A 24,190-nucleotide genomic window follows, 5' to 3' on the forward strand; every position below is an offset into this window, starting at 1 on the left:
CGGGCAAACAGCGTGTCCCCCCAAAATTCCCGTACCACTTCACTGCCGTTGCTGGAGAGTTCCCCTCTATTGAGCACCATGGCCACTAAGGAAAGAAATAGGGAATTTCTGTAACCGGTCCCAATTATTCAAGAGAATGCATTGTCTACGGCTGTTTTCACAAAGGTTTTCCAATCACCACCCGCTTTGCCACATACCTTCTTTCCACTTTATACCCCCTTCCTCCTCCACCACCACCAAGACCACCACCATTCCTCCTCATCAAAGCAAACAGGAAAATTCACCAAGAGCCATTGTCCCTCTCTCTCCGTTGGAAGAACCTTAAGTTTTTAGCTTCTGAACAAGACAGCAAAGAAATAACCTCCCTCTCCCTGCCGCCCCTCTCTCTCCTTCTCTCTCTCTAGCTAAAAAGTACACTTGGCCAGGCAGTTCTCACCATTCAACAATTCATTCTTCTTTTGAGAAAAACAGGGGTAAAAACAGCTGAGCAGGATCACAATACAGAACACTGGGCATTCAAGCCCTACACCTTACAGCCTCATTCTTTCACCTCCTGGTCCATAGGATTTGGTGACCTAATAAATCTTAATCTGTAAACAAATGGTTTGCTCTACAATTAAACCATTCATTCTTTTTTTATTTTTTTAAACTGCTTGGCGGCTACCCAATCCAGAGACTTCTAGGTTCCTCCATTATTTAGTGCTCCCAATGGTTAAAAGGCAATAAGCTCATTTGGAGTTTATAAACCTATGCACCATCAACAAAAGCATGTAATGCTTCCAAGATGCACAGTGGCTTCTACATGCACAATGGGGAGCTGTGTGTAGTCTCCCCCAAAACAAAAATGTCCAGCCCCAATTAAGCACCCTGGGGGCCTTCAAAGCATTTATGCTAAGTTGCAAATACAGCAAGATCCACTTGAACTCCAACTGTCTTGTGTGCTTTTCCTCCCAAGGTAGGGAAAAAGCCTGGGCAGACTGACCTCATTAATGGGTAATTAGTGAACCCCGGGACTTGAGGGGCTAGCACAATCGTGCCTATTGTGAGCATTTCACTATGGGGCCACTAATTTCTTTTCTTTTCTTTTTTTTTTTTTTAACCCAGGAGGTCTCTACAGTCTGAAAGGCCCACATTTTAAATTTTTAAGGATTTCAATCTGGCTATGTTTTCAACAACCAGCCAGAGAGTAGGAAGAAAAGAAGCAATACAAAGAGCGATCCTACTTCTTTTGTGCAATTCTGCCATAGCTAAAAGTTTTTATATAAAATAACTTACATATACTCCATATACAGTAAATGTTAAAATAAATTTTGTTTTAGACAAAGTGAAATTAATGCCCCACCACCGGATTACAGAGATAGAAAATAGTATGTACCCAAAGGACACGATAAATTAATGTAGGGCTTTTATGATTATATGTGACAATGATGTTGGGGGGGAAAAAACTGATACATTTGCATGTGAAGGTGTTATTTAAAAGTAACACAAAGTAATGTGATCAACATAACCACTTTACCATCAGTAAAATTCTGCACACTTCAAAACTCATTATTATTGTTGACATCAATCTGCCAAGATGCTGAGGACTATAAAATACACCAGTTTACACTGCTTAAAAGTACCATCTTTCTGTAAATACAAAGCCAGAGACCCACTGCCTTGGTATTAATTCACCAATATATGAGGAAGTAGCTTGTAAGGCAAGTAATAAATAAAGCTAAATTTGACCTTCTCAGCAACCAAGATCTAAACACCTCCAATATTTACATATAATCAGGGGAGTCAATATCTTTGTTTTTAAAAAACAAAAAAACACTGAAAAGGAGTAAATGGGGTTGGGAGTAATGATCTTCCTTCAAAGGAGAACAATTCCAGAGCCTGGAGTCCAGCATATGGTCTCACAGTGGATGATGTTCAGGGAGAAAGGGTACTAAACTCACAGGAAGCCTTATTGACTATGCCTACTGCAGCCCCAAAGTTCCATCAGCTTCCAGGACAGGCTTGGGATCTAGGCACAAACTTGCCAGATAACATTACCGCCCAAGGTGACATCTTTAATGCTGGCCGGTATTTGCTAAGCCAGTTAATCAATCACCCAATTCGTTTGGGGTTCATAACTTTTGAATATCAAATGAAAAAAATTAAAAGTGTGTAACAAGTCTTTAGGGTTTTGGCCAAACAGACTTAAGCTAAATGTAGAAGTGTATTTGTGCGTACCTGTGTTGCATTAAAACACCACACCGGGACCCCTCTATTAAACTTAGGCCAACAACCTTGTTTTGTGTATTTTAGAAATGCTACAAAATTTATTTTCATAACAAACATATGTAATACATCTGGAGAAATCCTGAAAAGATGGAAAAGGCTTATTAAGAGGTGGGGAGACCCCACCATAGTTGTTGTGTTTTTTGTTGTTTTTTTTAAATAAACCCCATACAGGAGGCTTGGAGGGGGAACAACAACAACAAAAAAAGCAAATCCTGGAAGCCATTCCAACAGTTGGGAACTCTCCCTCTTAAAGTAAATCCAAGGGCTCAAAAAATAAATATTCAAGAGCATTAATTTGTTTCGAGATGTGTGCGTGCAAGTAAAACAACAGTCATAATGTGGAAATTTCAGTCACATTTTGCAACTAATTGGAAGCAGATCAGAATTCCGCCTCGGGGGAACGTTGTCAAACTAGAAGCTGGAGCAAATGAAGAAAGAGGTGAGGGCGTCGCGAAGAGCTGACAGATTTACAGCGCTCAGGGCTATAAACGGGTGCCGGGCGGGAAGGAAGGCGCGCTCCGGGCGGCGCGTCCCCGCCACCTCCACCCCGCCGGGAGCGCGCGCGCGCGCACGCACACACCACACGCGCGCGCGCGCGCGCGCGCACACACACACACACACCGGCGCGCGCGGCCACGCCCCCGGGCCCGGGCGCTCCCATCTGCTGCAGGCACGAACAATAAACCGGCCTTTTCGAGCAAACCAGTGGTCCCAGTAAGATAGAAAACCTGCAGCCTGATAAACTGGAGCACGCAAAAAATCGGCGGGCGAGAAGGTTTCTTTCTTTCTTTCTTTCTTTTTTTTTCTTTAAAGTCGGGGGGGGGACGGGAGGGGGGGGAGAAAGCAAGCAGATTGTGGAGGATAATCCAGCAATGGAGTAATGGAAACAGCTGCTCGCTTTCTCCTTCAGCGTCTGGCATCTGCTGCGGCATCATGGAAAGGCTGGTGAAGGATTTGGGCAAGGAATGTAAATGGAGACAAGTGGCCAAATGGAGTTTGATGCGGAAAGGCTCGATTGCTGTCTTTTAAATCAGGTTGTTCCCTTTGGGGAGCAGAAGAAAACAATATTGCTTAACTCGGATTCCACCTTCAAAGCAGTGTGAAGTTTTGGGAATGTGAATCGCTTTCCAATCAGTTAGTGAAGATGGGAAACAGCATAAAGGGGGGAAAGCCCTTCGTTTGTCAAAGTGCTGGGCTCACTGGCCAGAGATCTCCACGGAAAAGTGAAACTGAAGTACTTTTCTATACTTTAAAAAAAAAAAAAAATTGAACATATATTCTTCCATCAGCGCTGCTTGCTTCTAAACTGGCTCACGGGACAGTTTCTGTTTGTTGTGCCTATTTTCCCCTTGGTTGCAGAGATTCAGTTCTAATTTCATTTCCATCACAAAAGAATTGGCAAGGAACGAAAACACAGAAAACAGAACTGAAGGGCTGCTGTACTAGTCTTAAGCCTATAATAAAGCACAGATTTGATAGCATTATCCATGTACTGCGGTGAACCACACACAAATAAACAGTTCTCCATGAAGAATGAAAACCCAAAGCTTCAAGCCTTCCAATTCAAACATTACTGTTGCTTTTAACATGAGCCATCCATAAAAATCGGCCAAGGAGGTGACAGGAAATCCAAAAGTCATCTGGTCTGGCTTCGCACACTTTGCAAAACAAAAGTGAGGAGATGCTTTCCAACTCATCCTGATGATGTTCTAAGAGAAGAATGGGTCAAACTGTAAAATCTAGGCAGAGAAATAAATGGTATTTTTAGGCCAAGTGAATTCCAACATGCAGTGGGTGTAGCAACAAAAAAAAAAGTACAGCACTCCAGAAAGGGGAAAGCTTGCTAACCTAACTAGGAAAAACTCACACACGACCTTTGAACCTTCAGTGACTAAAGGCGAAAGAATGACAAAAAGGTGTACCTAAAGGAACCAGAGGGCCAGATGTGCTTTTCCTAAGAAACCAAACCAGTTTTCTTTAATCAAAAGGACGATTGTGACTTCTAGAAGTTTATGAAAGTGTGAGCAATTGGAACTTTGTCGTCTGTTGCTAATTGAAGCATATAAAAGAGTCCATTTCTTAAAACATACTACAAACACTTTTTTTTTAATTCACTGCCACATGACAAAAACCAGAATCAAGTTGACTGGTGGAAGATCAGTGCAACCAAAGACCATGCTATTATTTCAAACTGTCAGGGGAAGGCAGTAAAATTGCTACCAGGTCTCCTTAAGTTACCCTTCAATAAAAAGAAGCCATCAGGGAAATAAGAGGAAAAGAAAACACATCAAAACCTTAAAAGTCCCTTTAAGTAAAATTATACGTCTGTGGCACCATGCCATCTGCTCTCTGGTTAACATAATAAGCCAATTCCACGACCTAAATACCTGCTTTCTAAAATCATTATATACAACACAAAATATAATCAATACAGTTTGAAACTGTAAAAGCTGCATTCATATGGCATTATTGGAATAGGCCTACATGCCCTTGTAGGCACATTTTTCTTAACAGTGCTAGCTGACAATGAGGATTCCCAGGAGGCAAAAAAGCTCAGTGGTTGAGCTAGAATAGTCACAGTGAAGAATAATCAAACTGAGAAGGAGGGTGTAGGGATGAAAAGGAGAGCAGCTTTGAAAAATTAGCAGTCGTATTTATTCACTCCAAACTCATTTGTTCTAACCAAAACACCCTTCCCTTTGAGTTCTCTCTTACAGCTATAATACGAATTTTTAAATCTTCATTTAGCTTCATTGTGAAGGGAAAGCCTTCTGAATACCAAATGCGATCCAGGTACTTCAAGGCCCACTGACCTATCAAAACGTATTTGCTTTGTGATCACTTCAGTTCTTCAGGCGAAACCCATCATCTCCTTTAATTCACGACCAAAGGTATCTCTAACCAAAATTTAGCACATACGCAGAATTCAGCAAGAGCAGTACTGTGCCAACCTTACCCTCTTGAAGATCCTTTGAGTTCTCAAAAAAAAAAAAAAAAATTACAAACAGCCCAACTGCTGGCCAACAAGACTATGAACAGTTTAACAGCCTTCCGTTCAGTTGCAAAACCTTTGTTCCGATTGCCAAAAACCTTTAGTTTAAATTAAAAAGAACTTACAACAGACAGCAAGAAGGCACCTGGTGGAACTTCAGTGCAGACAGAGAACTGAGCATGGGAGGGGCCTGGGCACTGGGTGCCCCATTTATCCTGCAGCTGAGTGGAACATAAAATCAATGATGACACTTATTTTAAAAGAAATAAAGCCCATACCAATGAGATACTTCCAGTCTACTCCCAATCCAACATCTATTTATGCAATTATAACATACTGTTAAAAAAGAGACAACAGACCCAAAATGGAGTCACTTACGCCAAGCCCCACATCAGCAAAAAAACACTTACCGCATCATCCAACTGCAGTTTTAGCCTCTTCCAGGAATGTAATCTTTAACTAGGTGACCTGGGATTACCTGATCGGCGCCAAGTGAGAAAATCTGTCTAGGAGACCCCTTCTGTCCCCCCACAGGAAGGCAACCCCGCCTGAAACCAGGCCCTGTGTTAATAATAAACTTCCTTTTCCTGCAACCTTTCTGCCTTTAAAAACCTTTCCTTTTCTATGGCTCTCCAGAGCTCCTTTCCATTTTCTAGACAGGATGCTGCCCGATTCACAAATCCTTTAATAAAGCCAATTTGATTTCGAAAGTTACTCCATTGCGTTTTGCTGTTTCACAGATTCGGTGGCAGTAGCAGCATCGGAAGGAGACTTCCAAGGGCACTGGGGACGAGGGAGGAGAAAGGCAGGCATGGTATCCGAGAAAACTCTTGAGTTGTATTTCTCACCATTTCCAAGGGGAGGGCTGTGAATGAGTTCCTCTCGGTTCTGAGGTCCACTCTCTTGACATAGAGCTTTTGATCTAACTAGCTTCCACCATTCCTCATTTGACTGGAATCTCTCCCCAAATTCTCTCCCCAATGCTCCCAGATTCCACACCAGGTAACGTTTGTCCTTACTAGACTGAGTCCAACTTAAAAAAACAGACTGGGCCCAGGACTGGACTGGGTCTGATTTAAGTTGGACTTTGCCTGACTTAAGCTGTCCTGGGTCCAGTGCAAGGCCTTGGGTGAATAAAATTTTGTTTTAAGTAAAGGCTGTATTGTTCATGGGAATCTTGAAAGACCAAAAAAACAAAAACAAAACACAAAGAAACACAAAAAGCCACAAAACTGATGGCATGGATCAAGCACTTCAAAGCTGTTACAGTGCTCACCCCCTAACTCAGAGACTTCCATGTTAGGGTAAGTTGATGGAAGAGGGTAAGATTGACACTAGGTCACCTGCCAACCTCAAGAAAATTTCCATGCAACAAGGTACAATGTAAAACACCACACGGTCTCCAACCCAGTGACACATCCCTCTTAGGTATTAGTTGGGTTCTATAGAAGACAGCCAAAGACTTCTCAAAAAAAAAAAAAACAAAAACAAAAACCTCAAAACCCAAAGAGTTATGTGCACCACCTTCTGGAATACCTACTTATTTGGTGTCTAAGAACTATGGTCCCACAAGCTATAGATCAATTAAAAAAAAAAAAAATGGCAAAACCTTACTGAGCTTGTTTTCTGTCCTAAGAACTTGGCTAAGTAACTATAAGGTTTGGGGGCTCTAAAATATGGCCAGACACAAATGTGGGTTTGAACTCCATTTGTGGCTAGGGTCCTACCAAACTACTGACAACCCTCAGGGGACTTAAAATGACCATTATTGGAATGCTCCCAATTAGATAAGACCATTGAAGAAGTGGGCTTAAAAAGCAAGTGTTCCCAAATCAAACAAACAGAATGGGTTATCTAGTTTAAGCCTCTGAAGTCCTCAAAATTCCAAAATAGCTAGGTTGAAAGATTCATTGCAAAGGGTCAATGAAAAATTAAAAGTACAAGTGGTACCTAAAACAAAAAACTTGAAGCTTGGGGCACCTGGGTGGCTCAGTCGTTAAGCATCTGCCTTCAGCTCAGGTCATGATCCCAGGGTCCTGGGATCGAGCCCCGCATCAGGCTCCCTGCTTGTCGGGAAGCCTGCTTCTCCCTCTCCCGCTCCCCCTGCTTGTGTTCCCTCTCTCGCTGTGTCTCTGTCTGTCAAATAAATAAATAATACCTTAAAAAAAACCAAAAAACTTGAAGCCAGACATAACTCCCACTGCTCTCCTCCACCCTTTGAGTACTCAATCTAATGATCCTTTATTTAAATCCACTTTTCACTCTGAAAAGACTAGTAAACAGTTTTAAAATAAGACCACCAAGGCTCCAGGTAATCCTGTTCAGCTATCTTTCACTTCTTGGCGAAAGGCCAAACCTTATAAGGGCCATAGTTTCAAAATGTCCTAAACCCGAGGGGACAGCCTCAAAAGTTTCTGTAGATAATCTTCTAAGATTAATGAATTAATAAAAAGGCAGAAAACAGAATGATGTCATGACAATAGATGAACACTTTGAAAAGACCATGGAACATGACAGTAAACCAAATCTGCCAAACTGTCTTACAGACAACCTCTTATCTACTCTTGGAGGACACCGTATCGGCTCAGGAATTTTCTGGTTGTCTGCGGTGTTATTCCCTTTATAAGCCAAGGGGAAACAAAAATTAGAAATAATGAAAAGCCATGCCAAATTCTGGTGCATGCTTTAAACCCGACTAGAAGCCTACAGACGGGATCCTGGAAAAACTAACAAAAGCCAGATAAGATGAAAATTCTTATCAGAGTCAGCTCTCCCAAATCTCTTTGGCACCCAGTAGAGAGAGGAGAATAAAATATCTTTTGCACCCTCTTTGGGGACACCTCTTGTGTCCACGGGGTTGTTCAAGATTGCCAGAAATATTTACTGTTTGTCCCAGGTGAAAACTGACAAAATATTTTATAGGATTTTTTTTTTCAGTAGATGGCCAAATTGGATGCTATTATTCAGAGCCTGATAGGATGTTTTTAAGCCTTCTCCCCTAAACTAAAATAAAACTGTACCCAGAGGGAAAGAATAGCCTTCTAAAGTCTTTGTGGAAGGATTCCTGAAACTCTCAAAAAAATATAAAAACCCCAACTCTTTTTTCAAGTTCATGTGATCTAAAATAATCTTTTCTAACGACTAGATTGAGGTTGTTGGCTTAATTAACACAAGCACGTCTTCAGAGTTATCAACATTTGAATACAATGCAGATGTGCAAGTTTTCTTCTACCTGGGTTTACTAATCAAGTAAGTGCATGTTATCTCTACTACATCTGTGAGCCAGAAAAATGACTTGGGATGATGACTGACTTTGTCTAATATCTAATGAAATTTTCGTAGGTAATTGAATGTAATTGTTAAGAACAAATGATTTAAATAGATGCAAAGGAGATAACGTTTCTCTGTCAACTTCTCAGCAACCTGTCTCCAAACTTTTTTAGCTACTTGAAACAAACAAACAAAGTCAAGTTAAATGATAAATTAAGTCAAGGCCACTGAATAAGTATCTAGATCATCTCCAAACAAAACAAAACACGGACACATTAGTCAATGTAGGTTTATCCACTGCGGGCTTCTTTTAGAGAGGAACTAAAGATATTTGGCTCCAATAGTAAACATGCTTTGTGCCACAATGAATTTACTGTGAGGAAACATTTATTTCTAGAAATTCTGATAAGTATTTATAAACTTGCCAAGCCACAGAATGCTACGGTAACATACAGTGCATGATTGTTTACTTCTTAATTTTCACAAGAAGGTAAAGTTTTTAAGGGCTAAAAATTCTAATGTATGTAATTGAAGCTACTAGAAACAATAAGGGAAACATCTCTGTATGCAAAGAAAGTAGGATGTGGTTAAAAAAAGGGGGGTGGGGGGCGCCTGGGTGGCTCAGTCCTTAAGCATCTGGTCTGCCTTCAGCTCGGGTCATGATCCTGGGGTCCTGGGATGGAGCTCCGCATCGGGCTTCCTGCCAGGCCGGGAGTCTGCTTCTCCCTCTCCCACTCCCCCTGCCTGTGTTCCCTCTCTAATTGTCTCTGTCTCTCTGTCAAATAAACAAATAAAAAAAAAAAAAAAGGTAGGAGGAATGGAGATGCATTTTGTTGATAGAAAAGTGCTTTTGTCCTAAAGCGAGGATGGCTATTTCAGGATGAAAAAGGAAAAACAGATGACAATATCTGAATGGAAAAAAGAAAGTTCGTGAAATAAAAAATTGGGGGAAAAGAATTTTATGCATGATCAAGCTGAATAAGATTAAAATTTGTTAGAAGGGTTTTACAAATAAGCTCTAATGTCAGTAGTATATTTATATAGAACTAAACCTTAATACTTCTTTCATCTGCTGAGTTTTCTTAGATTACTGGACTGTAAGATACTATACAACTATAGAACTTTCTGTATTTGCCTGTGAAGTCTTTATTTTACTTATTTTTTAAGTGAGCTCTATGCCCAACGTGAGGCTTGAACTCCAGACCCTGAGATCAAGAGTCACATGATCTACTGACTGAGCCAGCCAGGCGCCCCTAACCTGTGAACTCTTTATCTGCCCCTGTGGTTAAAGAGATATTTAACCACATTGTTTCACAGTGACCTAAAATCTTATTTGACCAAGTATTTTAAAACCTTTGACATTTTTGACAAACTTCCCAAAATTAAATCCTAAATGAAGTCTTTTTGACTCAGAACTAACTTTGAGATTTTTCAGAGGGTCCCCATGGTATCTGAAAAGATTTGTCTTCTCTCCTTGTGCTATGCTGAATTACATGGGAAGCACTGTCAAAAAATAATACTAACACTTCTTTTTTTCCCCTTCCCCCCACCAACCAAAACCAAGACTTCTTTATGTTGTTATTTGTATAGGTATGTAAGTGTTCCAGAAACTGTATAAAATTCCTAAAGTCCAATATGTCCTGGTATAATATTGTCATCATAATTCCAGGTATCATCTTAAAACGTGTGTGACAGAAATAACAAAATTTCCTTGTTAATTCCCTCATCATGAGCTCTCATCTGATCTTTAACAGTGGACATTTTTTAAGTCTTTTCACTTTCAGACAGTTATTGTTTCACCCAGATGTTTTCGCAAACGTGTTCCTGCAAAGGTACGTCCTCTTCAAAGCTTCAAAATAAGGACTCTGGCAAACACAGGTTTCTGATAACTTTAAGATCATAAAAGTGAACCAGTTAAGAATTTCCAGAACTAATGGAAAATGTGGATTCAAGCAGAACAAAAATTAATAACATGGAACTGAATGAACTGAGGAGGAGGATTATAATTTTTATGACTTCTTATGTGAAATATCGCTAGTTCTTCAATGTTATTTTTCCAGATTTGAGGAAACTTTTTCCCTTAAGCTATTTATGACTTACAATAATTTGGCGAAGTATACCAAAGATGAAACATTTCCTTTTTTTCTCTGATGTCTTCAGAATTTGGAAACTCTTGAGTATCCTTTTTATGCCAAAATAGTTATTTACATAAGCTCAATGAGAATCCATTCTCTTTGTAACAGGACACAACTGGAAACACTGGTAATATTACCAAGACTTTTACTGGAACTTTGTAATTGAGAGAAATGTGCATAGACTCAGGACCAGAGTGTTTTTTAAAAACTGAGGCTGATTTTATGGAGCCAATAAAGACCCTTGGAAAAACTGGCATGCTACCTTGCTTACAAGGTTCCAGCAAAGCAGGCTTAAAAAGAGCATTTTTGGTCAATCACTATTCTTGCTGCACTTATGCAAATAATCAGACCAAGTTTAAAGCAAACAAATTACTTTTACTGTGACTGTTTTGGTTACAAAATGGAAATAACTGTAGAGAGAAAAAAATATATTTGCATTTATCTCTATATTAGATTTATCTCTATATTAGATTCTAATCCTATTAATTGCCTTGAAGATTTTGTTATTTACCTGTAACTGGACTGGGCCCTGAATTCCTCTGGTTCCTTAAAGTATCTGGCTACAACTCCAACTAGTGTTTCCAATTTTCTCCCAACCCTACTGATTTGGAGTCACTAAGAACAAAGAGTGCCTGTCAGTACCCTTAGAAGGATATAGGAGGTTCCCCTCCCTACCTGGATGGCAGCCAAACCTCAGACTTGAACCTCGGTTACACAATGTATCTCATAGCTGAAGAAGTCTCCACCTGACAGGTCCTCTACTCCAGCTGGAAACCTCAAAATCCAATTGACTAGGAAGACAAGTAGCCAATATTGAGGTTCACTGCTTCTTTCTAAGATGTGGGACCAAGACTTCATACTTTAAACCTAAAATTTTCTTCTTCTCTTTCCTTCCTTTACTCTGGCACTGGCCGGAAAAGATAATACCATCATTCATATCTCCCAGGACACTGCAAAGGAGGGAAATCCACCTCCAAACAACTGTTGGACTTGCCACTATGCTCCTGCCTCAGTTTCTCTCCAACAGACTCAGCCCCTCCCCCATTTTATCCGACTCCCTAACCATAAGGATCCGTTTCCACGTCTCTGGTTAATACCCCAAAGCCCAGGGAACTCTGCACTCAGCGTGGCTGCAAAGAAAGGAATACAAGTCAAGAGTCACCAGAATAAAACCATCTGTATAGTCTAGAAACCTTTAAATTTTATTGGCCTCCATGGTTGTACCAGGACACTTTCATGATGAAAATTAGCTCCCTTTGGCAGGTCTCGATCTCCAGGGTTAGGAATAAACATGAGGCTATGATCAGGAACCCATCCTTAACTCTTGAAAATATTACAGAACCCACTGCTAATGCAAAAGCTGTCCCCAAAACATCCAAGACTCTCTGGCCAAAGTTATTCTTGATAAGAGGACAGCCCTTGCTTAACTTTTAGCTGAACAAGGAGGTGTCTATGCTGTAACCAACGCCACCCGCTGCACTTGGATTGACGTTTCTCGGGAAGTTGAAACTCAGTTACTGAAGATCGCTGAGCAAGCCACTTAGCTTACAGAGTGACTCCTTTAGCAGAGTCTTTCTCTGACTTACTTGACTTTGATTGGTTTGGGTGTTGGGGAGCATGGCGCCAAATGCACTCCAGGCATTGGGAATTATCCTACTTATAATAATCATAGTCATCTCAGAAGCTTTAAAGGCACGTTCGCAACCACTATCCACCAAGCAAACGAGTTCCCTAAGACTGAAGCGCCAGAAAAGGAAGGAAGAAAATGACCAACTAAAAACTGGTGAGCCTGAGGTCATGACCTGTGAATCCCACTGGAAGGATCAAGAACTCGAGAACTTCAGAGGGTTCGTGGAGAGTGGTGCTCATGCCTTAAAGTTTGATCACATCTCTCGGTTCAGCTCAGTCTGATCAAAGGGGGTAACTGTTAAAAACAAAAACAAACAAACAAAAAACAACTGGCCCAAAATGGAGTCACTTGTGCTAACCCCCATGACAGTAAACCAAGACTTAAAACTAATTGCAGTTTCAGCCTCTCCCAGGAATGTAGCCTTTAACCCGTCATTATGGGATTACCTGGTCAGCACTAGTCGGAAAACCAAAAGGTCCCTTCCGGCCTCCTTAGGAAGGTGCTCTGCTAATAAACTTCCTTCTCCAGCCCCCTTTCCACCTTTCAAAACCTTTCCTCTTTCCTACAGCTCTTCAGAGCTCCTTTCTACTCGCTAGATGAGATGCTGCTCCATTCATGAATCCTTGATTAAGCCAATTTGATCTCTTAATTTACTCAGCTGAATTTCGCTGCTGAATAATCATCCACACACCTAAGAAACACGAGTTACAGGGCACTAACGTGATCCGTATTATTAGCCTCTAATGACGACCAACGTCATTCCTGAGGCAAAGTTTTCACCTGTTCTCTTCCCCTATCTCTAACCTTAGCTGTACAGATTAAGAGAGTCTGATTTACTAGTCAACAATCCTAGGGAAGAAGGGTGATTTCCACTGTGGTATTGCTAGGGACTGCCCAGTATTTCCTTAGTTTCTGGCTTCCATGTTCTAGAACAATGCTCTACAAGTAACTTAGGAATAAACTGTTTAGTATTCAAGCAAAACCCTTGATGTTCAGATAACTGGCAAGTTCAGAGTGCTGGCAATCAAAACTATGTTGGGCTACAGTAATTACTATGAAAAACTTTTCAGCGCTTAATATTAAAGAATAGAATAACATGATCCACCTTTTCTACACCTCTAGAGTGTGTTCAACATGGCAATTATCTCCATTCAAGAAGCAGAGTTTAAAATGCACTGAAACTCAATTATACCCATGACTTTTTAAACATACACTTCAAAAGGCAGGTTTCATCACATTCAAATCGCTGAACAAAATCTTTTACCCAACTTATAAAAAATGGATTTTATCCCTCTCCCACGAGACCCCTTCATGTATAAAAACGATTTCTTTTTAGCTCCTGGACCCACTTTATTTTTTGCTTCATTAAAGCAGAGGGAGGACGGAGCCACGATGAAAGACAGAGAGATCCCATCTGATAAAGCCAGTTCCAAGGGCGGCTCTCCCAGACGCCCTGGGACGCCCAGCCTAGAACTGCCACCATTTAAAAAAAAAACCAGATCACACACTTGTTAACAAAAAACACATTACTTTGTGACTTTTAAAAATGCAAAGGAACTAGGAGTAGTAGATTTATGATTTAAGTGCTTGTGGCTAAAATAGCTTTCCAATTATCAAGGGCCTCTTAGGAAGAGCAAGAATGCATTATGTGTTAATGACCACAACCAGGGGTCCCTTCTTGACTCTTTTGTCAGAACCCAAACAGATCTTCCCCGCAGCTTCACCATTAACATGTCTGTTTCCTGTCAGCCCACTCAGAGATACTGTCATTTATCTCAGGAGGCACAAGCCCAGTCATTAGCTTCTATAAAAGACCTCAAACAAAGGCCGGATACCGTTTCACCCAGGGCTCTCACTAAACCCAGAACCAAGCTTAGTGTCTAAAAAGTCAAGGACTCAAAAGTTACCACCGTGAAGAGAGTATTTTCCTCATTATCAACCATCCTAGATGCAGCTCTGAAGGAGAGCGAGAGCTACGGAGAGTCAACACCAGTCCAACGTGCTATCCCGTACAATTACATTACCCGATAAACGCTGACCAGAGTTAGCCTGGGAGAGCCTTCAGGTACCGACTGAACAGTGTGATCTTTGAAGAACTGACCCCTCATTGTGATTGCCTGCAGGAACTGAATAACCATTACAAAGTGCTCAATGGCTGGGCTTCTGGAAATCTTTTAAAAGAAAAGTGGAACTGGTTAAAATAAATGTAGGAACATGTGTTTTCACAGTGTTGCTCATATTACTGCAATTTCAAGTTTCTATGAAGTACCAGGTGAACTTTTTTAAATTAAAAAAACACACACACGCACAGACACAGTCAAAATCGAAGCAAATCTCAGCCATTCAATCCTTGTTTTTCAAGCTGAAAACGAAGAACAGATGGTACTTTCCATGTTGTTTGAATCTGGTTATTGAACACCTCTGTGGTTAGGGAGACTTCTGCTTAGCACTTTCGGCATACATTTCATTTACTAACTATAAAACGCTGCTTAGGAAAAGTAAGTCTTTATAACACTAATTAAAACCATCTTGCGGCCAAGCAATTTCACTTGAAGAGCATTCTTAACCTGGTGACATTTGGACAATGACTCCGCACCCCACTCCCTTTTTTTTCCCAGACTATTTGCAAAGTTATTAAAAGTTGTTAAACATTACTCATCTCCTTTTAGCATAATCTTGATCGTGTGTGTGTGTGTGTGTGTGTTTTGTTTTTGTTTTTTTTTTCATCTCTCCAGCACACCCGCTACGTTTCAAATACTATGCTCAGGAGTCAGTGATATGCCTGGCCACCCAAATCCTCCCAAGTTCCTTGGGTTCTCACAGAAAACTTGCTCAGGGAAAAGATGGCCTCTGCATCCACCTCAAAAAGCCCTGTCACCCTCCCAGGCAACTTATTGAAAAGTAAGGAGCAGGATCAACGCTGATTGGGAGCCAGCCTCAGTTACCAACGTTTTTAACCGCTAAATCCCTTATGTAGCTTTCAAAACAGTTTGCTGTCCAACCACAATGGACTTTGTTCTTTAATTATAGCAAGTGACCTTTCTGCCCTTTTATTTCACAGTAGATAAACTGCACTCTCTAAGCAGAATTTGTAGGGGACACCAGATTGGGGGGGGCAGCGCGGAGGCAGGGGAGGCAGGCATATTGTCCACAAAACTCATTAATCAAAATATGTTCTTAAACGGCTCACACTCACTTAGAAAATGTGGCAGAATTCCCTAGTGAAGTGTAAAAGCCTTCTCCAAGAGAATAAAATAAAATGAATTATATCCCTTATAGACAGGTCCATTTGTAGACACCACCTTTAGTCTGTTAAGGCCTGGCTTAATGAAAGCAATATGATATCAGGGAAGTAATTCTCTTTCCTGAATATGTACTGAGTAGTCAGAACCCTGAGACCCAACTGTAAGCCCTCCTGTGCCTTTCATGTCTATTTAAGTATTAGGTGTTTTTAAGAATTCTCCTATGTCGTTGAGAATTTTCCGGCGATCAAATAAAACCATGTACCCTATTTAGCCCGGCCCAAGTGCCTGTGTCTGATAAGTCAAAACTGTAAGATATTAAGGAGAGCCTCCATACAGGCTATTATGCTTTAAAAAGAAAGGAGGGGGAAGGTGGAGAAGCAGGTTTTAACAACCCAAAGCCAACCCGTCAAATCTCCTTATTCAGACATGTCACTGGTGCTTAACCACAAAATGGGCTACAGAAATACAGCTCAAACATCTTAGAATTATGGCATGTTTTGATTTTGTTCACGTATTAAGGGAGTGGCGACTTTTACAACATACTTGTGGTTTCCACATAAAGGAGTAGAACACTCATTGATTTAATTAGGTTTCATAAGGTCCAATTTATCATGTTTTACATGACTTTGTGTAGTGTAGAAACAGAATAAACAGACCAAAAATAGACATTTAAGCATGCTGTGAAAATTAACCGGTGACAGCAAGTCTTACGAATCTCCCGTGAAACCTCTCAACCAGGAAGAAAAAAAAAAAGAAAAAAAAAAAAAACCAGAAGAAAAGCGCACACACAGCCACCCCACCTCCTTGGGTTTTCACATTTGGGCCCCTCATGAGCCACATCTGATTGCTGAAAATTAATCATCTTCACTTTTGAGACACTTACTCTTCACCCACCCAGAATATCAAGCAAGGCAGAAATTAAAACATTATACAAAACGTCAAAAAAAAAAAAAACCTCTCTCACAAGATGCCTCAGTGTGGAAATACTTTTGTCAGGTAAAGCGCGTCCTGCTTATACCTCCTTAAAAAAGGTAGCCTCCTCTCGTTAGGGAGCAGTCCCTAAATTGAGGTCTCATGTTCCCATCCATGCGTTAGTGGAATGAGAGTGACTTCCCGGGGGTGGCATGTGTGCAAGGGAGTGCCATCTTGGGGTGGCAAGGAGGCCAGGGGTTGGGGGGAGGGCGGAGGGGGAGGAGCGGGGAGAGGGTGGGGAGGGGAGCCTACGGAACAGCATTCCTGAGCCAGCACCCCCCTGCTTGACCGAGAACGGCCAACGCTGCAGGATTCAAGCCCCTCGGAGCCATCCCTGAAGGGCCCCTGTGCCAACACCAGGGGCCATGGTTGGCAGAGGGCGGTGGGCTGCATCTAAACGCGCTGAGCTCTCTCCTCCCCTCCTCCCCTCCTCCCCTCCTCCCCTCCTCCCCTCCTCCCCTCCTCCACCCCGGCCCGGCCCCATCACGACTTGTTTGCTCTTCATTTATGTAATTCGTATTATCACATTTATACTGCTCTGACTGAAGATGAGTTGCATGTATATGAATAATTTAATTCCTCCATTCTTTATCCAGTTTCCTCTGTGACTGGAAAGTGAAAAGAACACAAAAACTGGAGAACCAACACCATGCTCTAATCTCAGTTGCCATGACAGCAGCCTTTGAGATACAGAAATGTTCCGATTGCCAGCTAAACAAAATTGTTGAATGTGAACATTTGGCTGGAAGATTAAAAGGCTAAGGGGAATGCAAAAGGGCAGTACCTCCCACATTCCAGGCAGCAGTGAATCCAATCAAATGCTTCTGACTCCTTAACCACAGCCATTGTGAGCACTGGATTAGGGCAATTCATCTAGATAGTTAGAGCAGATTAGAAGTGCAATTTGAAGACTATTGGCAACAAAAGTAAATGCCCTACTGTACTAAGTAATAAGAAGATTTCAGAACGCCTTTTAGCAGAAATTGTGTGCAACTACACCAGGAAATAGAAGAATCGAAACCTGGGATTTTTAAAAATGCATTTCAATTCGTCAGTGTAAAAAGCTGTCTGACCCAAGGTGTATGAATAAAAGAAGCGTCCGGAGGCTTTTGGTGATTTTGGCATCATCCGCACTTTAATGGACCCTCCACAACTCCTAAGACCAGAAAATCAGAACTTTCTTCCTGCGCTCCCACTTAAATCTTGAACCCACGAATGCAAAAATGGAAAGGTCTGGAGAGAAAGCAGTGAATAACTGGCCACAGAAATGATCACCCAAAGCCGTCTGACAGTTCTGATCACGTCAGACATTGGGGGGGGGGAATCGAATTATTTAATAAGCAGATTTCCAAACAACCATGCCATAAACCACAGGATATGAGTTTTATTTCTGCGAAGCACAACCCGCAGGATTAACCTAAAGGCTGATTTCATAAAAACATTACTCACACCCCCAGCTCACTCCCAAACTGCCCGGTGGACAGAGCCCCTTCCGTCCTGGGACACTATTCAACGCAGGACCGTCACCAGACCAGTAAGTCACAGGCCTCCAGCCCCAAACGGCACAGCCCCCAAGGTGCACTTTTTCAAAGGCAGTCTCTAACTAGACCTTAAGACAATGACAGCGATGGCAGGAAGGGTTCACGTTGCTTAAATCGAGGATCCCCCATTACCCAAATGCCACACAAGATTCTCATCCCCTCTAGCTGTTGCCCCATCTCAAGAATCCCCATCAGCCCAGTCTCTCTCACTTTCCTTACCAACCTCTCCATTCCCTAGGCAAGCTAGAAATTCAAGTGATAACATCCTGAAATCTCCAGCTAAGAACCGGGTGAGGGAACCAGGGTAGAGAGTCCTAGAAACCACCGAAACCATTCCAGTCTTTCCACACAGTTAAGAAACCAATGACCCCAGGACGCCAAGGCTGGGGTTTAAATTCAGGACCTGTAAGAGGAACCCATCCAAGGAGGATACCCTTTGACGGAACTATTTGTTGGACAAAGTCCCGAAAAAAGAAACAGGTTGAGGGAAGAGGGTACATGAGAATCCTCGACCTCACCTCTTCCAGGGAGGGAACGTGCACCCTGCACCTAAGGACACATTACCAGAAATACTAGGGCGGGCATATTAAAACCTAAGACAGCTGTCCTTGGGCGAGAAACCAGGACATGAGTCAAGCGGGTACATGAGCAGGTCTGCTATTAAAAGCACACCACCACCGGCCGACTGGCCAGGGGCCCCTTGGAACACCCAGGCCCTCCCACCTGGGGACCCCAAACACTGAGCACGGCCGCTGGCCGCCGCCACAGGAGAAGCAAGAGCCAAAAGCAGTGCACCCGAATCAGCTCAGCTCCCCCATTCCAAATGTCCACGGAAAGGATGCACACAACAGAAACCTCACAAAGAACCAGGAAGCACGAAGAAGAAGTGTGAGGCACACAGAGGCACCCCCCCCCGCTCCCAAACAACACACACCCACACAGATGCACACAAAGAGCAAAGTGGGAAATCTAGGAAGGCGACTTGATCCTACCTTCTCGGTTTTCAGTTTCTTGATTCGCCTGTGGCTCTCCTCCTCCTCCTCTTCCTTCTTTACCAACATAGAGTTTCCCATGAGCCCTGAATCCGGGGCACTTTTGCTAACTTCCCCAGCAGCCGCGACGCCGCCACTCCCAGTGCCCCCGCAGTGGAAGGGGCTCGCGCCACCTCCATTGCTCTTGGCCCCAAAGCCATAGAGGTGCCCCCCGGAAGGGGCCTGGCTGCCACTGCCATTCTGGTGGCCCTGAAGCAGGTCGTGCTTGTCCTTCCTGGATTTCCCCGCATCCTTATCCCGCTTGGCGCCTCGGCTGCTCTGGCTTTTACCTGGCTTCTCCTCTTTGCTTTTCCCACAGGAGGCCGCCCCCGCGGGGGCAGCGGAGGGCCCCGTGCCCGGATTGCTGCTGTTGGGGTTGCCGCCGCCGCCGCCGCCGCCGCCGCCGCTCACACTTTGACCCAGCGCTGAATTCATGCCAGTGGCCTCTCCAGGGCGCCCTTGGACTTCCTGCCTCTTGCCAGTGCCGCTGATCTCGGGAATCCCATACAAGGCAGCCGAAGGCAGAGATTTATTAGCATCCTTAGAAGTTTTACTCCTTTTCACTTTTGATTTGCTGGTCTCTTTGTGTGAATTCCCCTGGGGAGCAGAGGGCTGAACAGAAGCAAATTTTAGGCCATCAGCTAGGGCGGCCGGAGCACTGGCCCCACTGGAGGCCAGACCTCCACAATCCTTCGCGTTGCAGCTGCTAGTGGTGGTGGTGGAATTATTCATCTCAAATTTCTGTCTGTCCTTCTCCAAATCAGCGTCCAAATCAATTATTAAATTTCCAACCCCGATTTCCCAATCATCACCACTGTCATAAGTATCAACCGTATTTGGATCCACACCTTTTCCTGCAGTAGAAATGTTCACTGACATCCTGAAGATGAGCTCTCTAGAATAAAAATCCGATGAACTTTCCTTTGGAGATGAGGGGACATTCGTTTAGCTCCGCTGGGCTTTCTCGTAAAAAAAAAAAAAAAAAAAAAAATCTTCTAATCTTCCTCTTCTTTTTCCTGCCCCAGGAATGTGTCCAGAGATTTTACACCCTTCAGTCCAGGTCCACCTTTTCCTGTGAAGGGGGGGGAAAAGTCGAATATTTCTTGTCTGGGTGTTACCAGAATAAAAAACGATTAATACTGGGGAGTCAGTAAGGGGTACAGGGAAGGATGGACAGCAAGGTGGCTCATATATTGTCTCCACAGTCGGGTTTAAAGGAAAATAACCAAACCCAAAAAACTTACCCACGACAGTAAGCATCTAAACAGTAGCTTTAAAAAAAAAAAAAATTCCCTTTACCAACAGCACAAGGATAAGCACTTTTTTAAAGGCATTAAGATATCTTAAAGATCTGTGTCAAGTCCAGGAAGGTTAAAAAAAAAAGTTTAGGATTTTTTTTTTTTCTCATACATGTGATATCTCAACCCCAGAAACACAGCCTAAACACTCAGACAAGAGGGAGGAACACAGCTTTAAACATCCCCAAACATGTCCTAGATCGTGCAGTTTCAAAGACCAGACCCTGGAAGTTCTCTGAGGCTAGTTTCAGAATGAGGTTTCTAAATTTTCCTTATTTCTAATTTTATTACTTCTTTTTACAAATCGTCTGGGCAATCTGTTTTTTGTTCCCAGTAAGGAACAGGAAAAACAACGAATAACTAACCCCCCCCAAACACATACCCTCTCTTCCCCAACAGTTTATACCATTTTATTTTTGAAATACACACACAAATGTCTTCAAGAGCATTTTTCTATAAAAAAGACAGCGCTAAATAAAAGGCTGAATACCTGCCTTTTGAGGGGGAAAAAAAAATTACATATAAACAATTCTACCATATTCCCAGGTCACAGACTTGCTCAATTTGTTAAATATGGTGCTACTGACTGGACGGGGAAACTGATTAAGACATGCACTTTAAGTAGTCTGCGCCAACGTGGCCTCAATGACCGCAAATGAGTGTGTGTTTGACAAAGATCAGTTAAAACGGTTTTTAAAGGGATCAGCCCCTTTTAACAGTTGATTGTCGAGAAAAATAAATAAATACACACACACACACACACACAGACATTGCTTACCTTTAATCCTTTATCATTTTTTAATTAGGCCAGCAAATCAAAATGCCTTTCCCACTCCACTCGGCAAACAAGCCTGTGCCTCATTTTACTTAAACACCAAATGATCAAGAAGGAAGAAACCAAATAACACATCTCAGCCAGAATAATCACTCGATAACATTATTCCACCTCCCCACCCCCCTTTTGGCAAACGGATCAGGAGTCCTTTTCTCCTTAAAAAAATGTGTCACTGTACAGCTGGAAGATAATGTTTCACATTCACAACAGAAGTACCAAAGGTTTTTTTTCCTCTTAACAAGCATCGAGAAGAATAGGTTTAAAAAAAAAGAGAGAGAGAGAGAGCTTAGAGAAAAAAGTTTTCCCAACTTCTCATTCCGCCTTCAGTTCCAGACTTCAGAGTCACCGTGATCAGTAAGTAATGATCCCATGTAGCAAACCTACAGGCGTCCGCTAGTAACAAGACAGAATGTGCTAACATCGGGATAAATTAGTGAAAGGGAAGAAAGAATAAGAAGAAACGACTGAAAATCTGGGCTGGATTCCGCCTGTTAGTCGGGAAGTGGCATTTTTCCGCCCGTCCTGACAGATTTGATTTCTTGAACTAACTTAAGAGGAAAGGAGGGGGAAGGCGAGGGGGGAGGGGGGAGGGGGGAGAGGGGAGGGGGGAGGAAGAAAGGGAAGGATGAGAAGCCCAGCAAAAGGAGAAAAAGAAAGGTGTGGAGGGGGAGGGGAGCAGATGATTCAGTGAGCTGATAAACCAGTTATAACAGCATTCGCTCGGGGCCGGGGGCGGTGGGCGGTGGGGTGAGGAAAATAACGGCGTTTAAAATTGGTTCAGTCTTCGAAACCCAAAGGATGTGATGTTTTCCTGTTTTATGTTGTTTTAAGAAAAAGGAACCGAGTTCCTAGTATAGTCCCTGGGGGGGGGGAGGGGGGAAATCCGCTGTCGCTCAAGCCAATCAGTCATGTGGTAATTCGATAATTAGAGTCAAAAAAAAAAAGATTTTTTTTTTTAAGGCGACCTTTTTCAGGACAGTTTTTCCCATTGATAGCCGCAGCAAACGGTGCGTCTCCCTTTTATTTATTTTTCTCTCCTCCTCCTCTCTCGCCCACCCCCTCCTGTGTTTAGTCAGATGGCCCCGGAGCTTGGCTTAGTATTTTTAATTAGCTGGCGTTTGGAAGCTAAAAGCAGTAATGAATTGTTGATGAATTGGAAGTGGAGAGTCGCTTTGCTGGAAATGTCGGGGCTGGGAGAGGGGGATGGGCGAGTTAGCAACAACCAACCATCTAAAAGGAGCGATTTTGTTACAGTGCAAGCCTTTCACATCACGTGAGGATCAAGGGCTCAATTGGTTGTCGTGAGAACAAAAATGGTGACAAGCGTATCAAGAAAATACTGATCTGGTCTTTAAAAAAAAGCTGAAGGTCTCTCCCCTCCCCCTGCACACACTCCCCCCCCCCCCACCCCGCCGCCGCCGCCTCCCCCCCCGCGCCCCCACCCCCCCGCAGTGGGCGCAGCTACAAGTTATGAATGTGAAACATTTCTCGCAGATCTAGGCTCTTGGAAGTTCGAAGGAGTGAAATGTAACGAGCACAAGAGCAAAGCAGATGTTTTAAAGAAACACCTTATAAACCTTTCCTCAACTTATCTCCAATTTGTCGGCTTTCCCGAGGGGCCAGGGATGGGGACGCCCAGAAGAGGGGGAGGGCACCTCCAAGCTACTTGGGTTTTAGGGACCCCCTCATGTCTTAAACAAAGAAAAACATTTTGCTAGCTCCCAAGCCAGGTCCTGTAATAAACACACCATTGTTACTCTATTTGTGGGTTTGGGTTGGGTGGGGCTTCCCCCCCCCTTAATGGTGTTTTTGCTGCTTTGCTTTTTTAAGGAGGTGGAAAATGGTAATTATAACCATTACATGTAATGGGTGACTATTCCCTTGTTTAATATTAAATTATTGGGCACTAGGATGTGGCAAGAGACAGAAATCGGCTTGTTCTGCCCTTGCCCCCATTTTCCTGGCTCGTTTTGGAAGAGGGTCTTGCCCAGCTAGGATAGGAGAGGGAGGGGGCGAGGTGAGCTAGGGAATGGACACTGCAGATCAGTATATGTAACTGTGTCACTTTTATTCTCCTTGGGTTACAGCCCAAAAGGTAATTTACTCTAAGTTACCCCGAGTGCCCAGTCAAGCTTAATTTGTGTGAAGAAGTTACAAATGCTTCACCCTCCACTGAATAAAATTCACCCTTCTTGGGTTGTTGTTCTCAATGCAAAAGCCAAACCCTGTAACTAGTTCCTCATTTTAATGCATAAAACTCGCACATTCCCCTGCATGAAGTCCCCGCTAAGTGCTATAGAGACACACCACGCAACCGTACTTACGGTCTGTATTGGATCGAGTTGACCTTTTCCTTCTAACTGCATTGAATGTGTTTGGTTGCAGCCGCTTTATTTTGGAAATTATAATCTCTTCAACAAATTTATTATTAAAGAAGATGGACCATCAAATGTCACAGACCGTCCTGTGTATTTTTTATAAAAGCAAAAATTAAAATTAAAAAAAAGAAAAGAAAAGAAAAATCCCCCTGGTGCACACACACCACAAGCTTGTTCTGCAACACTGAAATCAGGACTGAAACACAACACACACACAGGGGGAGTGGAGCAAAAGGAGCTCTCAGCCTCTATACCTGAAAGGGACTTTTCTTTGTTCCCATTGCCCTTTCGCATCGGGCCAATCAGAGAGCAGCTTTTATGAAACTGGGCTCTCTCATTGGCTAGCTGCTTTCTCTTGGCTACTGTAGGGGGTTGAGATATACACACGTATAAAACACACACTGAGAGCGGGTGGGGGTGCGGTGGGGGGTGGTTGTGGAGACAAAGCGTTTTATTTTCCAACCAGATTGGGGTTGAGGAACCTCCTGCAGTAAGGAAGGGGGGGGGGGGAAATGGTGCGCCCGTTTCAATGACTACATCATTCACATAAAACACTTATTTATTAAAACAAATCTCAAACAGGCTGCGAGGAAAG

At 42.8% G+C, this 24,190-nt stretch overlaps 1 protein-coding gene across 9 annotated transcripts in view; it reads right to left on the minus strand.

The window, feature by feature from the left end:
* ZNF608 (zinc finger protein 608) overlaps positions 1-23,784 on the minus strand; it is a 112,584-nt gene extending 88,800 nt beyond the window's left edge. For 4 of the 9 annotated variants that reach the window (XR_010412967.1, XM_045891844.3, XM_064595834.1 and 1 more), the window contains exons 1-2: positions 21,161-21,418; positions 19,046-20,156 (exon numbers count right to left, since the gene is read on the minus strand). Coding sequence is in view for 8 of the 9 variants with exons in the window: in XM_045891844.3 (XP_045747800.1) it covers positions 19,046-19,963 (918 nt within the window). In the remaining variant the exon portion in view is untranslated. Of the gene's footprint in view, positions 1-19,045; positions 20,713-21,160; positions 21,419-21,526; positions 21,861-23,541 lie in introns of those variants that run through there. The other 5 variants (XM_064595836.1, XM_045891834.3, XM_064595833.1 and 2 more) reach the window with 5 other exon arrangements.
* Between the last annotated feature and the right edge of the window lie 406 nt (positions 23,785-24,190).

The sequence above is a fragment of the Mirounga angustirostris genome, unplaced genomic scaffold (assembly GCF_029215605.1).
Source record: "Mirounga angustirostris isolate CCGP_5_RB_7025 unplaced genomic scaffold, mMirAng1.0.hap1 SCAF_7, whole genome shotgun sequence".
Classification (NCBI taxonomy): domain Eukaryota; kingdom Metazoa; phylum Chordata; class Mammalia; order Carnivora; family Phocidae; genus Mirounga; species Mirounga angustirostris.